Genomic DNA, 14,920 nt, shown 5'->3' on the forward strand with positions numbered 1-14,920 from the left:
ATACCAAATTGTACATGTTTAAACAGGAAAAGCAGCAACATGGCACAGCTGGCACCACAAAGCCAGTTAACTGACCCCAAACGCATGACAGATAGATGCCGGACAACCTTACTGTAGACCTCAAAGATGCTACCTCAGATCTATGCACATTTTCTGGAATAAGAACACTGTTCCTGTCTGATAGATCACGAAGGGTAGCCATGTTAGTCTGTCTGTAGCACTAGAAAAGAGCGGGAGTACCATAGCAAGGTGAGCTGTGACTCACGACAGCTCATACCCTGCCAGAAATTTTGTTAGTCTTTAAGGTGCTACTGTACTTTTGCTCATTTCTACTGTTCCTGTCTGCCAGGTTTGTATACAGTGAAGAGGCTGTCACCTTATTAATTCTCCAAAAGGAGTGGTAAAATGCTGTGAAAGACACTGCTTTATAGGAGAAATCTAACTCATGCATGAATTAATGGTGTAGAGAACTTTGTAATGCAGAAATGTATGGCATGGCATACAGTGAGGGAAAAAAGTATTTGATCCCCTGCTAAATTTGCCCGTTTGCCCTCTGACGAAGAAATGACCAGTCCATAATTTTAATGGTTGGTCTATTGTAGCTGTGAGAGACAGAATAACAACAGGAAAAACCCCAGAAATCCAGAAGACAAAAGTCAGAGATTGATGTGCATTATAATGAGTGAAATAAGTATTTAATCCCTTTGCAAAAGATGACTTAGTACTTGGTGGCAAAACCCTTGTTGGCAATTACAGAGGTCAGACGTTTCTTGTAGGTGGCCACCAGGTTTGCACACATCTCAGGAGGTATTTTGTCCCACTCCTCTTTGCAGATCCTCTCCAAGTCAGTAAGATTTCGAGGCTGATGTGTAGCTACTCGAATCTTCAGCTCCCTCCACAGATTTTCGATGGGATTAAGGTCTGGAGACTGGCTAGGCCACTCCAAGACCTTAATGTGCTTCTTCTTGAGCCACTCCTTTGTTGCCTTGGCCGTGTGTTTTGGGTCATTGTCATGCTGGAATACCCATCCTCGACCTATTTTCAATGCCCTGGCTGAGGGAAGGAGGTGCTCACCCAAGATTGGATGATACATGGTCCCGTCCATCGTCCCTTCGATGCGGTGAAGGTGTCCTGTCCCCTTAGCAGAAAAACACCCCCAAAGCATAATATGTCCCCCTCCATGTTTGATGGTGGGGATGGTGTTCTTGGGGTCGTAGGCAGCATTCCTCCTCCAAACACGGCGAGTTGAGTTGATGCCAAAGAGCTCGATTTTGGTCTCATCTGACCACAACACTTTCACCCAGTTCTCCTCTGGGTCATTCAGATGTGCACTGGCAAACTGCAGATGGGCCTGTACATGTGCTGTCTTGAGCAAGGGGACCTTGCGGGCTCTGCAAGATCTCAGTTCTTCACGGCATAGTGTGTTACCAACTGTTTTCATGGTGACTATGGTCCCAGCTGCCCTGAGATCATTGACAAGTTCCCCCTGTGTAGTTCTGGGCTGCTTCATCACCGTTCTCATGATCACTGCAACTCCACGAGATTATATCTTGCATGGAGTCCCAGACCGAGGGAGGTTGACAGATAGGGTTAGGGTTGTCACCTTCTCACCAAGCTGCTTGGCAATAGTCTTGTAGCCCAGTCCAGCCTTGTGCAGGTCTACAGTCTTGTCCCTGACATCCTTGGACAGCTCTTTGGTCTTGGTCATGGTGGCTAGTTTGGAATCTGATGGATTGATTGCTTCTGTCGACAGCAGAACCCTAACCCTAATCTGGCTGGTTGATAGGGGATCAAATACTTATTTCACTCATTATAATGCACATCAATCTCTGACTTTTGTCTTCTGGGTTTCTGGGGGTTTTCCTGTTGTTATTCTGTCTCTCACAGCTACAATAGACCTACCATTAAAATTATGGACTGGTCATTTCTTCGTCAGAGCACAAATGGGCAAATTTAGCAGGGGATCAAATACTTTTTTCCCTCATGGTATATGGTAGGAGCAGCTTCTAGATACCAATACAGAAATCCCCCATGCTTCTTTGTTGCAAGTAAGAGGCCTGATTTTAACCTTCTCTATTCATGAACAGAAGCACTTCAGCTAATTTAACTACGGGACTGGGGACATAGGCCAGTATTCCAGCACAACTTCGGTTTCCTCACATGAAAAATCATCTACTGAATCAAATTTACCGAGGTGCTGATTTTTGTCAAGGGAAGTGAAACAAACTTTATCTGAAAATTCATTCTACTGATGTACAGATTTTTTTGCTATCAATGAGGCTTTTCTCCATTATGTAAAAAGCAAGACTAAGAACTGCTGTTAAACCACACTTGTTAACCTCAATGCAATAAAGGGCAGGGGTGTTTCAGAACGCCAAATACTTTGCCATGTAGTAACTATGTGCCTTCAAATGAAGGAGAGTTCTTGCAACAATTACTGTCCCCATCCAAAACTAAGGATGGTTCTCTGCCTCCATTGTTAAGTACAGAACAGGATACTTACTTCTGGAACTCCCATTCTCGGTTGTCTAATGGGCACACCTGCCGAGTCTTAAGCCAGCGAGAGATGCAATGAAAGTGGAAAGCATGCTGGGGGGAAAATGTCCATGTTACTCAAACAATAGGCTGTGACCTGTATTCATAGGTCTAGTAAAGTTATATTGTGAAATTATAAAAGAAACAGCATGGCAAGAGGGAAATGTCACCATCCAGCATAACATGACAAAAGGCTGGTAAGGAACATTTTCAGTGAACACAGCTGTTTGAAGTAGTAGAGGAGCTTATTAATGTTACATCCATTCAACCTGCAGAATGATACATTGCCCTGAATGCAGCAAGCACAGGGCTGAACAGCATTTGGGGGCCACGTCCAGTCAAAAGAACATCTAGGTTCAACATTTAGAACAGCAATGTGGTAAAGACCAGGAAACTACCTAACCATTTTGGGAAGAGAAAACTTCCAGTGTAAGTGCCAATTTGTGCCCTATTCAGAATCTTGTCCAATAAATTCCTCCTCTGCCATTAATGTTTATCCCACCTCCTGCACCACATTTCTCAACATTTACCACAGCATAGGCCTATGCTAGGAGATAAGCAGATATATAAGTAGATGGACATGAACAACATGTACATCCCATTTTCAGAGCTTAATTTCCTAGTTGTTATGGCAAGCTGTTTTAACTGAGCATCTGATTACATTTACAGTGGCAGCAAAAACTATGGATTTCTGGATGAACACCTAATTCCCATACGGATTCTTAAAGGATTACTCTGAATTGTAAGCCTTGCTAAGAACCTGCAGTTCCTTTAAAAAAAAGTCCTCCAAGCATTGTGAAGTCCTCCAAGCATTGCAATATCATCAGCACAGACTTTAGGCTCCTTCCAAAGGACATTTATGTTAATAATAATCAGATAGTCTGCTGCCAACATGCTTTCCACTGGCGACTGCTGATCAACTTCCAAGTCATAATTTTTGGGAAGCACACATAAAATTAGTGTCTGTTAAGAACTGTTAACTACAACTGGATGTATTTGCCCTCTTATTTTCTTTCCACCCGCTTGCGCTAATAGCCTCTTGCTTTCTCCAAGGCCCCAGACTTCAACAATTTTCTTGTCGGTGGATTACGACTTTACTACTCTGACAGTCAAAGTGGGTTAGGGTCTTTAGAATGGTTGTGAAACAGATTCCTTACATTACAAACGCCCCATGCAACTGTGCATTCTTCAGAGGTAGCCGATGCTTGGTTAGCTTGACATTCTATGCCTATGGAAACAAGTATTAGGTTAATACATTTCACAGTATGAGCACATTCAGTTGCTACAAATCTGTACCTGGCAGCCAGGAAATACTGTTGCCGGAAACCTTATGTATTTTTATGTCAGAAAGACAACTATATTGTGTGACAACAATTTGGAATCATAACAGCCAGTTCCCTGGTTTTATCAGTGTTACAGAAATTGCTCTGGCATAACAGGTTACAGACACCAAGGGACTTACGTCCCTAGGGTACATAGTGTTGATATTCCCCCCTGTGGTGGAAGGTACTTTTGCGACCCACCTACCTTCCTTTACCATGCAGGGCCCAAAAATAATTCTTTGAACTCAGCACAACCAGGGAGAATGAAGCAGTTCCCTAGCTGGCCAGGCAATGAATTAGCAAGGCACAATCTGAAGAGGGTAGGAGAACAGCCAGTTGCTCTTACCAGTCAAACTTGTTATTTTGTGTGGGGTTTCCTTGACTCTAGTGTGTGTTACATTTAGTATTATAACTTGTCTGGGGATCCTATAAACATAAGGAGAACTCTCCTCTAGAACAAAGCTTTTTAAACTGTGGGTCACGACCCCATATGGGGTAGTGTAAGTGAATATGGGGATTGCAAAAAATTTGACAACAGTAAATGGTAAAATTATATGTATACCAAAGAATTGTTTTAAAATAAATTTCTTTCAGTAAATGTTTGATTTGTATACCTATTTTATACACCTATATACCCAGGGTCGTGTAAAAATTTCTCAGGCAAAAAGGGATCGTGAGTGGAAAAATTTAAGAAGCCCTGCTCTAGAATATAAGTTTTGTTGCTGTAAGGATCAGGTGGTCCAACGAATGTACCTTCACCACACATCTGAGTGCTCTGGAATTATAAAGGGAGAGTGCAGTAGCTGAAGTGGGATACCCTGGTTCAGCCTTAAGGCACGGTGAAGAAGTTATCTTTTTTTAAATGAAGTGAAGGAGTTGGATCAGGAGTAGGTCATGACAACTACTAATCACATTTTGTGGCAGTGAGATTCCTGTTATTTGTGCTTTGCTGAAGAAATACTTCTGCCAGTTTTGTCAGATGATCCTAAATTCTACTATTACAAGGGCAGAAGAAGAAAAATCTCTACACTGAGGTTTATAGACCTCTATCGTATCTGTCAGTCTCCTTTAAGATACCTACCCCAACATCTTAGCTTTCCATTGTAACATAAGTGCTCCGTCCCATCTTTTAATTGCTCCTTTTAGCTCTATAATATCCTCTTTGAACTGGAGTGACAGGACCACACAGCATTTTAAGTGTGGCCCGGCAAAGGATTTAAGTAGCATTAGGATACCTGGTGTTTTATTTTCAGTTACTTCCATAGTAATTTCCAGCAGAGGGTTGGTTCCACCTCAAGGACCACAGATCTTCCTCATTTTCCCCTCTCCCAAGAAGCCTATTCTGATTCTTTTTTGCCATTGTCACATCTGACTTATGGCGACTGCTTATGGGGTTTTCAAGGCAAGAGATGTTCAGAGGTGGTTTGCCACTGCTTGCCTTCACATCTGGTATTCCTTGGAGGTCTCCCATCCAAATACTTGCCAGGGTTGACCCTACTTCGCTCTGAGATCTGACAAGATCAGACTAGCTTGGGCTATCCAGGGTATTCTGACCCTAGGAAAGTTCAATCCCAGGGTCAAAGGACCTGCACTGAGTAACAGCCTTGCAGGCTGGAAGGCTGCTGTGAGAAGAAGAAAAGGAGTGAAATCATGCTCCTCTTCCTTGACACCATCCACTAGAAGATTACTGGGCGCAACTCGCTGAATTTGCTTCTTTTCACCCCCAATCACAGTATACAAAGTTTTTGAGCTCCCCAGCATGGACGGCCAAGGTTTCTTTCCTGGGCAACAGGCAGTTATAATGCTCCTCATGTAATTATAATTTAATTATAATTAAAAAATGAAATGCAGTAGGTTGCTACTTGGGGAAACCACATACCAAATTTAGTGGCAATTTGCTTTTTAGAAGTTTCAGCTGTAGAACCATACTAGAGGGAAGGGCTAGAAATGTATACCAGTGTCCTAGGAACCACATCAGTTTTTTAAGGGAGGAATTCTGAGCCATACCAACCATTCTACCTCATTGGTCAGAGCTAGATGAACAAGAGAGGATTAGACGTTCTTGAAAACCTAATTTTGGAATAAAAGCTATTAAAACTATTAACATGTTTTGAAGCCAGACCTCCTTTCTATGACTTATTTCAGTAGCTCTAAAATTTGCCAGATTCCTGTTGATTGATACTTACCGCCATAGTATCTTATCACCTCTAATAATAATTTGAAAATACGCTCAATATATCTTCATTTACAACTTCCAAGTATTTGTTCACAATTTTTTACAATTACTGATTTATCTGAAGTTTTTCAAGTCCTCAGTCAGTTTGCTATTTTATGACACCATACCTCGGTAACAGAACTAGTTTCCCCATTTTATATGTAGTGGGCCTGTCGCAACTCCAATGTTTTCCAGTTTGAACTGACATATTTCTTCCCCTTCTCCCCTGCTTACATTCGACCCTACTTTAATAGAACAACTGTGTGTCATCAAGTCGCAACTATCTCATGGCGACCCCAGAACCATGGGGTTTCAAGTCAAGAGATAAGCAGAAGTGGCTTGCGATTGCCTTCCTCTGCATAGCAACCTCAGTCTTCCCTGGTGGATCCCCATCCAAGAATTTATCATGGTCAACCCTGCTTAGCTTCCAAGCTCTGATGAGATCAGGTTAGCCCGGGCTACTGGCTTACATTTTCAGTATTATTTATTTTATTTACTTCATTTATACCCCACCTTTCTCCCCATTGAGAACCCAAGGTGGCTTACATCATTCTCCTCTCCTCCCATTTTATCCTCACAACAACCCTGTGAAGTAGGTTAGGCTGAAAGTGTGTGACTGCCCCAAGGTCACCCAGCAAGCTTCCATGGCACAGTGGGGATTCAAGCTTGGTTCTCCCAGTTCCTAGTCCAACACTAACCACCACACCATGCTGGCTTTCAACTCTTAACTATGGTTACCATTAGAATGCATCCAGTTTAACACTAATCCTATCCTATTAACTTTAAACTCAAGTTAAAAGCTAGGGTTTGAAATGAAATAATCCCACTCTGTTTAAGATTGGACAAATCAAGAAGTTAACTACATGAACCTATGAATGTCTGCTCTAAAGTCCTGCTATGTTCAATGGGGCTTACTCCAAATAAGTGTGCACAGAAGTGTTTACTAAGATATAGTACACATCCTTGATAGTGCTAAAATCCCAGTTTATTCACAGATGCAAAGAATTTATCAGTGTTGATAACCCAGAGCCTATTTTCCAAAGATTTGGTAAAATGTGTTATTCTTTCATATTACCATATAAACTCATTCTTGTTCTACACACAATTTACAAGGTCTTATTACCACAAAATACTTTTTTGGACACCATAGACTGTTTCAAAACAGGACCAAACAAGTTCACAGATTATATGGTCACTAAGAACCAAACCTCTGTATTTAGAGATAGCATACTTCAGATTATCAGATGTAGAGAGAACTAATATCTATAAAGTTCCCCAGGAGATCCAACAGTGGATTAGGTGGATCCTTTAACCTGATCTCACAGGACAAATCTAATGTTTATTCTCCTAGATCAATGTTTTCCAGAAAACTTTTTCCCCGTGTCCTAAAAACAGTGTGATCTGATTTGGCATGTTTAAACACAAATTTAAAGTCAAAACATAATATACCTCATGCTAATTTTGTGCCTCGACAGCATTCATTGTTTATGAAAAGTTTTCTGCAAAAAATAAGAAACTGGAAAGTTTTCAGCACCACATCTCTGCCTCAGACCTGTATACACTAGCAGCTGTAGTGCCAATAAGTTAGGCTTTACCTCTGGTTTAGATCAATACAGACTACACATAGATAGTCAAAGTAACTCAGCCAACAGTTTACGTTAACACATAGCAACCAATGTATGATCTTGGTCCAAATCGAAAACTGTTTTAATGTCATGGCTCCTTAATATCAGCTGAAAAACCTGCAGGTCAGTGAGGGATCTAAGAATCTGAAAAAGAATTCCCAAGAACAAACCACTACTACTTCTAGGATTCCTCAGCAGGAAGCCAGTAAAACTGGTCTAAGTTTACATTGCAGATGCAGTCTCAACAACTGTCCCGACTCCATCTCTGTATTTACACACCATAATCTGTCAAGAACTGAACACCCACATGATTATTTCATTCATTTGCCTCTCAGCCTCTGCACATCCATAGTTACAATGTCTGAAACCCCCATGACCACCAGTACTTACACAGATCCATAATGTGGTTTCTGCAGATGGCACAGTTGTCAACCACAATGTCCCAAGCCCAGAGAGCTACTGCATTCCACTGTAAAGAGAAGAAACATTCTCTAAGTGTATACCAAGCTTATGCTGGAATTCACTTTCATTTTTGCTCTCAGCCATCCCTGGCCTCTCAATGCAGGTATTGGCTTTCCAGCCAAATATCTAGAAACTGGATTACTCCACAACATCAATGCTCTTTTTCTTTCAAGTCACACAGATAGAACAGCTTGCTTAAGAGATGAGACAAGTTTGCTTAACTCTGCAGTGTACATACATGTTTTTAAAAATCCAGATGAATAAACATGTAGCAATAACAAACAGGAGTCTTGTGATGAGCTGAAAGCAAACAAGATTTTATTCAATCATGAGCTTTCATGATTTACCGTAGTAGTCTACAAAACTTATGCTAGACTAAGAAGTCTTTAAGGTGCCGCAAGATTTTTAAAAAGTAATTTCACATAGCTGAACTGTAAAGAAGAGAAGTGCTTTCACTGGCTGCTCCCAAATACTAGTCGGCACTTCTTGCTCCCCAAGAATGCTTTCACACAGAACAATCATAACCCAGATTACAACCTTTCATGCTCACTGCACGCTAATGAAAAACTCAAAGGCTGTATTCAGACAAACTCAGTTTGTTTGGGACAAATCTGGTTTATTCCTAAATTCATATGCTCTTTCCATTCTTGGTGCAGAGCCAAGATTAACAGACACCTAATTTAGAAGTGTTCAATATAACAATATTTTTGTGAAGTCCAGCATTCAAGTTATATAACAAACTTGGGTGTTTTTTTTAGTCTGTGACCTAGGACCCCAGTTTGTTGGCAAGAAACAAACCCTCATTTGTAATAGCACTTGAATTCAAACTTGATGAACTACTAAGTCTTCAATCTTACAAATCTTTGGTTTGTGAGGCAAAGGAAGTAGGTGAGCAAGAGAAAAAGATGGGTTCTTGAGACATGGCAATGACAAATATAACGTGCTCCACCAATTTTGTACAACAGTATTGTTATATTTGCCATTATCTTAATTTATCCAAAGTATAACACAAAAATTCACGGGGGGGGGGTCATCAAGTCACAGCTGATTTATAGCAGCTCCATGAGGTTTTCAAGGCAAGAGACGTTCAGAGGAAGTGTGCCATTGCCTGCCTCTGCATCACAACCCTGGTATTCCTTGGTTGTCTCCTTCCAAATACTGACCAGGACCAACTCTGTTTAGTTTCTGAGATCTGATAAGATCAGACTAGCCTGGTCTATCAAGGTCAGAGCAAAACAGGCACTACAGAACTGTCCTGAACCAGAAGCAAACTCAGTGATTTAACCATTCACCTTCCAGACAACTGACATTTGTTTCTGATACTATGTGATTTCAGTAGTATAATATAAAATACAGTTATCTATTCATTACTATACTGCAAACACCTCGAGGGGTCTCTTCTATTCTGCCTATGCAATTTTATCCTATCCTTGCTCCAACAAATTCAGAGCAGCATACATGGTCCCCTCCCCAATTTTGCCCTAGCAACAGATTTGGCTGCAAGAAGACTATCCAATGAACTTTTAGGGATGAGTAGGAATTTGCAGCCAGGTCCCAATGTACTACACCTCCTAAAAATATACAGAGAGGCAATCCCTATCCCCCCCCTTTCCTTCCTCTTCCCATCTTCCTCATCTTCCTCTATCGCTAAGCAACAACTCAGCCATACGCTGGTCCCGCTTACTCTTACGTACGCCCACTTCTCCTCAACCGTTGGCCCAGAATAAGACTCATCCTCCTCGAAGTCCCACTCAGCTACATACTCCCCTTTAGAAGAGAACAGGAACCGAGTTCCTGAGAAGAATTAAACCACCCAAAGCCCTCCCAGCTTCATCGCCTCCACGACGGCTTTGAACTGTGCAGGCTCTCCCATACAAATTACCTTCTTCACTTCAAACCGCTTCTTGCCGGCACTACTATTCGCCCCACTCGGAGTGTCCACATCCATCGCAGCAGCCATTTTGGATAAAACAGTCACAGCCGGTTGCCTTTAGCGCGCGTGCGCGAGACTGACAGCCTCGGCTCGCGATATCGCGCTTTCCACTCCGACGCTGTCCTCCATGGCTGTCTCCTCCCCCCCTCCCGTTCCCCTGCAAACAGGTGTGTGAAAAGGGAGGGGGAGAAAAGAGGGGGATCTGATCACGTGCCCGCGATCTCTTAAAGGCGCTAGTCAGGGCGGAGCCCGCATGCAGGCCTCGGGTCGTCTTCGCTCCTAGCAGAGTTGCCCAACCCAAGCGGGGGAGGAGGGAAACGGCTCTTTTAAAGGGAGAGCTACGATTTAATGAATGTCAGTTCGTCTGGAGCGGTTTTTTTTTTATATAAAAAGGGCCGAAATAGTCACTTTTCAGTGCTTCGAGACCGCGAGTTCAGCGCTAAAAGCCACCCGTGTACAGTCTTGTCAGGTCCTTCAGTCTCTGCAGATCGCAGCGTTAGCTCACGCCAACCCTTGAGGGGCTGCTAGGAGCCCTGGCTCGCTCTGAATGCGTCGCCCCCCCCTCTTCATAGCGCTGCCCGTCCATCTCTCCATCCACCCGCGCACCACCCTAATTGGGATGACTAATCCTTGGTAAACCAGCGCGGGCCAGAATCCATTATTCCCCTTTAGCAAAATGCACTCCTCCACGGTGGCTGGCGCTCCCCCACCTCTCCCCACGCTATATCCTTTGTCTCCAGCAAAGGTGCAGGAAGCCCCCTGTACGAATGGGCACCAGCGGCCTGTAATGGATCGCGGGGCTTCGCTAGGCGTCTACAGCCCCAGCTAAACAACGTTTACTCGAAAGTAAACCTCGCGCAGCTCAGCAGTCCTTGCTTCCCACTAGGCTGCCTATTGAAAGCCGCGCAGCCCTGTTCGATGCGCGTTTGCTTGCGAGTAAAACGGGGCTCGCTGCCTCGGATAGGATTGCTGCTGCGGTGCCATGATGCGCGATCGTTGTGCGTGTGTGTGTGTTTGTGGTACCAGCAGAGCGGCTGGGCCCCGTGACGATCAGGCCAGCAGCAAAACCAGGCCGCTCGCAGTCCAAGGAGGGGTTTCTTCTACCTGCTCGGGGGATTCGCCAGGCATGCTCAAAAGATGCCACTTCATAAATTAACCAAAAATAAAAAAGAGAACCAAGTATGGTTCGTGAAGCATAGAATGGTGCCAGTCGGTTAGATGACAACAACACGTGTGTGTGTGTGTGTGTGTGTGTGTGTGTGGGGTTATTTAACCCTGAGAAGTTAAATTATTTAACCCTGAGAAGTTAAAGAATCCTCCAGGACTAGATTTTGGGATTTCCAAAGTGCACCTTCCCCCAAGCTTCCTTACAGGCCTCCAGCTTGTCATTGCTTATAAGCAAAGCCCACGGGATCAGTGCCTGAAAATCTCAGTGAACTTCCCCAAAGTTGCACCAATTCATCTTAAATCGTTAACTGTTCCTTCATACGCTGCTTAATGCGTCTGAAACTTTCCCCCTGTAACTAACGTTGACTGGATCCTTGATATCAACCAACAAAGCTGAGAACACAAATGAAGCTGTCGTTTAAAACCAGCAATTCGGTTGCTGTTAATGCTGTACGGGCTTACGCACACTTACATTGGAATAAACTCTACTTAATGCAGTGGGTAACCGAGCAATCCTAAGCACGTCGGTTTAGAAGCAATTATCAATGGCACTTGCTCCCAGGGAAGTGTGCTTAGGATTGCAACCTATTTCTGCATAAACATGCATGTAAACCTCATAACTCCACACCCACAGAGACTGTCCAAGAGAACATAACACCATTTCCCTTGCCTGTAAGATTTACATCTGAGACTTTCTGAAAATGTTATTCAGAAAATATTTTAACGTGTTTTAAAATTCTCTCCCCCCCCCCCAACTTTTCTTGCACTGTGAGTGGGTTGGTAAGATGACTTTTACATAAAATAGAGCTACCTAATGCCATTTGATCTTGTAATCACACAGCCTTTAAATCAAAATAAGTAACAAACTTTTCCAATTGTTGCTTTTGAATCCTTTTTCGCCATATCCACACCCTTGTCCCTTCAGCAGCTGCTTTCCAGGTATCAAAACCAGTCTGTACACAGCTTAAGTTACAATCCTGTGCACATTTATCTGAGAGTAAATCCCATTAAACACAGTAGGATTTACTTCTTTGCAAAGGGTTGGACTGCATAAGTATGACTATGATTAACAGTGCAATTCTATACAAGGTTACTTCACTCTAAGTCCATTGTTTTGAATGTCTAGTTCTGAATAGAAGTTACATAGTTCTGATAATTTCTAACATAGAAATATGTAATATTTAACAAGTAACAAGCATCAGGGGTTAGTAAATGGAGATTTAAAACAGCAGTGTTTTCATATGAATTATGCTTGTGCTAGGTAATTTCTAGCTTACCTAGGTATTAGTGTTGTGGTAGCAAATTAGCTAATACCCCCAGGCATGGGAGGTGAATGAGAGAAGTGGGGGTAAACAGGTCAGAATTGCAGATGAAGCCAAATATATGTTGCATGAGCCTCAGTTCAGCACTACATATGATAAAGCACTAGTGTAAACAGCCTGCATGTGTGTAAAGCAGTTCATATCCTGTTATCTCAAAACAGGTAAGAATTGGACAGTCACATACAATACTACAACGATTTGTTTACAGACAGCTCAGATTTTTTCTAAACTTTAAGGATTTAAAATGGGAGATAGGACCTGAGGAAAATAAATGGCATTTTATTCAGATGAAAGATGTGGTTACATTACTCAGTATTTCATACAAAATAAAAATTAAATAAAGATTATTTTACAGTTTATAACAGTACACACGCTGTTGCTGCTTTTGAAACTACAAGGATTACAGAAATTAGAACGGAAGATATCCACCAGGAAGGTGCAGCTTCTTTTAAGAATCTCACATGATCTTTCTCTTATAGGAGATATGCTTTTCACTCTGATTTAATGTAGCTGTATGCAGTAACAAAAGGAAAACCAAAGCCCTAATGAAAAATGCAGAACGTCTGCTGTTGCTTTCAATGGACTAATTATACAAACTTCATCTACTCTGGTGTTAAAAGTATCCTTTAGCTCATCAAACTCTTTAGGACAAAAGGCATTTAAAATACAGTCTCTGAGATACTAATGAAAATATTAAAATGTTTATTTACTTGGGGCTATTAATGTGGCTAACCTTCAGCGATTTCTCTGCCCCCATCCCCATTGGAACTGCCTATTCTCTTCTGCGGATGTGGCCATTGATCCCTTAAGGGGGTGGATGCATCTTCATCTGGTGTCTCAGCTGTGACCATTCCATCTTGAGTGACTCTGCTAGGAGTTTAGTCTCTTGATAGAGTCTAGACCCCTTATGGTATTGCTCTTAGCTACTGGGCAGCAGCAGTAGTGGAAGGTGACACTGGCGGAGGATCTTTCGTAGACAACGGCAGTGCCACTACGGCTAACCCTGATTAGTACTGCGCAAAAGAAGGCACTGGTAAACCACTTCTGACCAACCTTTACCTTGAAAACCCTATGATGAGACAATCCAAAATGAAAAAAAGATACATTTTGGAGAACTTTCATTCATAGGGTCGCCATGAGTCGGAAGCGACTTGACGGCACTTAACACACACATTAATGTGGCATTGATTTATAGACAATATCATCAAAATAACAAAATTAAACTGCTCAATTGAGCCTTCTAATAGTAGATCTACTATAGCTAAAAATAGTTGTGTATTAGGTCTTGAAACAAAATAGAAGTAATATAGTATTTTGGAATGTGAACAAAAGGAGGAAAAAATGCTGTTCTTGGGTATTATTCCCTTCCCTATAAAAGTGGGGATTAGCCCTATTGGTTAAAATCCTCACATACTGCCCAACTTTATGCTGGAGTACTATGTTCTGGATTTTTCCCAAAGTGAAGATGTTATGTTGACATGCTTATCCAACCACATCCTCTTCCTCCTTGGTTGGCTTACATCTAAAGGACCAAGCAAACCATCAAGCAGCCTTATAAATGAAATGTACTCAAGTCCTCATCTGGATGTTGTAGCAAAGGATTGTGGACCATCAACAGCCTGTAACTAGGAAAGAAGCAGCCATTAGGCTGTTATAGGGATATTAGAACTATTCTTTGGGTATGTGACGTGTGCCACAGCCTCACAGACCACACAAAAATGTACATCTTGAATCCTGCCCCCTTCCCCCTTAACAAAAACTTCTTCCTATCTAGTGACTGATGTCCTTTTCACATAACACACAGCTGTATGTACTCACCAAAGACTGGAACAATTACAAATTAATTTATTGGTCAAAAACAAGTAGCTTCTCCGTGAATGATGTTATCACGAGAGGGGAACATATGGATATAAAAGCTACCAAATTGGCAATCTCGTACTTCTGAGTTTTAAAGGTTTTTAAAAATTACATCTTTATTGATACAGCCTTCCTTTTGAAAGTTAGCAGAATATATAAATTACTCTTTACAAACATAATACATCTTATTCAGAGATCACAAAAGTGCTTCACAATGTCTAGTTGTTTGATTGTTCTGTAACATTTCCTCCTTTGCAAAAACTCCATGACAAAAAACTTATTTCGATCTAATTCAATGTAACATTTTCATTTCATGCATGTTAGTGTCCATTTTCATTTTTCCATTTCCAGAAAGTAGCCCATTCTCCTGTTTATTATGCTGTCAGAAGTTGAAGCAAAAGGGAACTCTGCTGTTTCATGAAGAAGAAAGGCCTAAACTTCTTTATGGAAAGAACCCATTTGTCTAAAGGCTATACTTCACC

General features: G+C 41.9%; 1 protein-coding gene across 1 annotated transcript in view; it reads right to left on the reverse strand.

Annotated features, from left to right (window-relative positions):
• Positions 1–10,142, reverse strand: part of RBX1 (ring-box 1) — a 48,296-nt gene extending 38,154 nt beyond the window's left edge. Inside the window, exons 1-4 of the mRNA XM_056846547.1 lie at positions 10,042–10,142; positions 8,088–8,166; positions 3,693–3,763; positions 2,504–2,589 (exon numbers count right to left, since the gene is read on the reverse strand). Of these exons, the coding sequence (XP_056702525.1) occupies positions 2,504–2,589; positions 3,693–3,763; positions 8,088–8,166; positions 10,042–10,119 (314 nt within the window). The 5' untranslated portion in view covers positions 10,120–10,142. The remainder of the gene's footprint in view (positions 1–2,503; positions 2,590–3,692; positions 3,764–8,087; positions 8,167–10,041) is intronic.
• Between the last annotated feature and the right edge of the window lie 4,778 nt (positions 10,143–14,920).

This window comes from Euleptes europaea, chromosome 3, assembly GCF_029931775.1.
Source record: "Euleptes europaea isolate rEulEur1 chromosome 3, rEulEur1.hap1, whole genome shotgun sequence".
Taxonomy (NCBI): Eukaryota; Metazoa; Chordata; class Lepidosauria; order Squamata; family Sphaerodactylidae; genus Euleptes; species Euleptes europaea.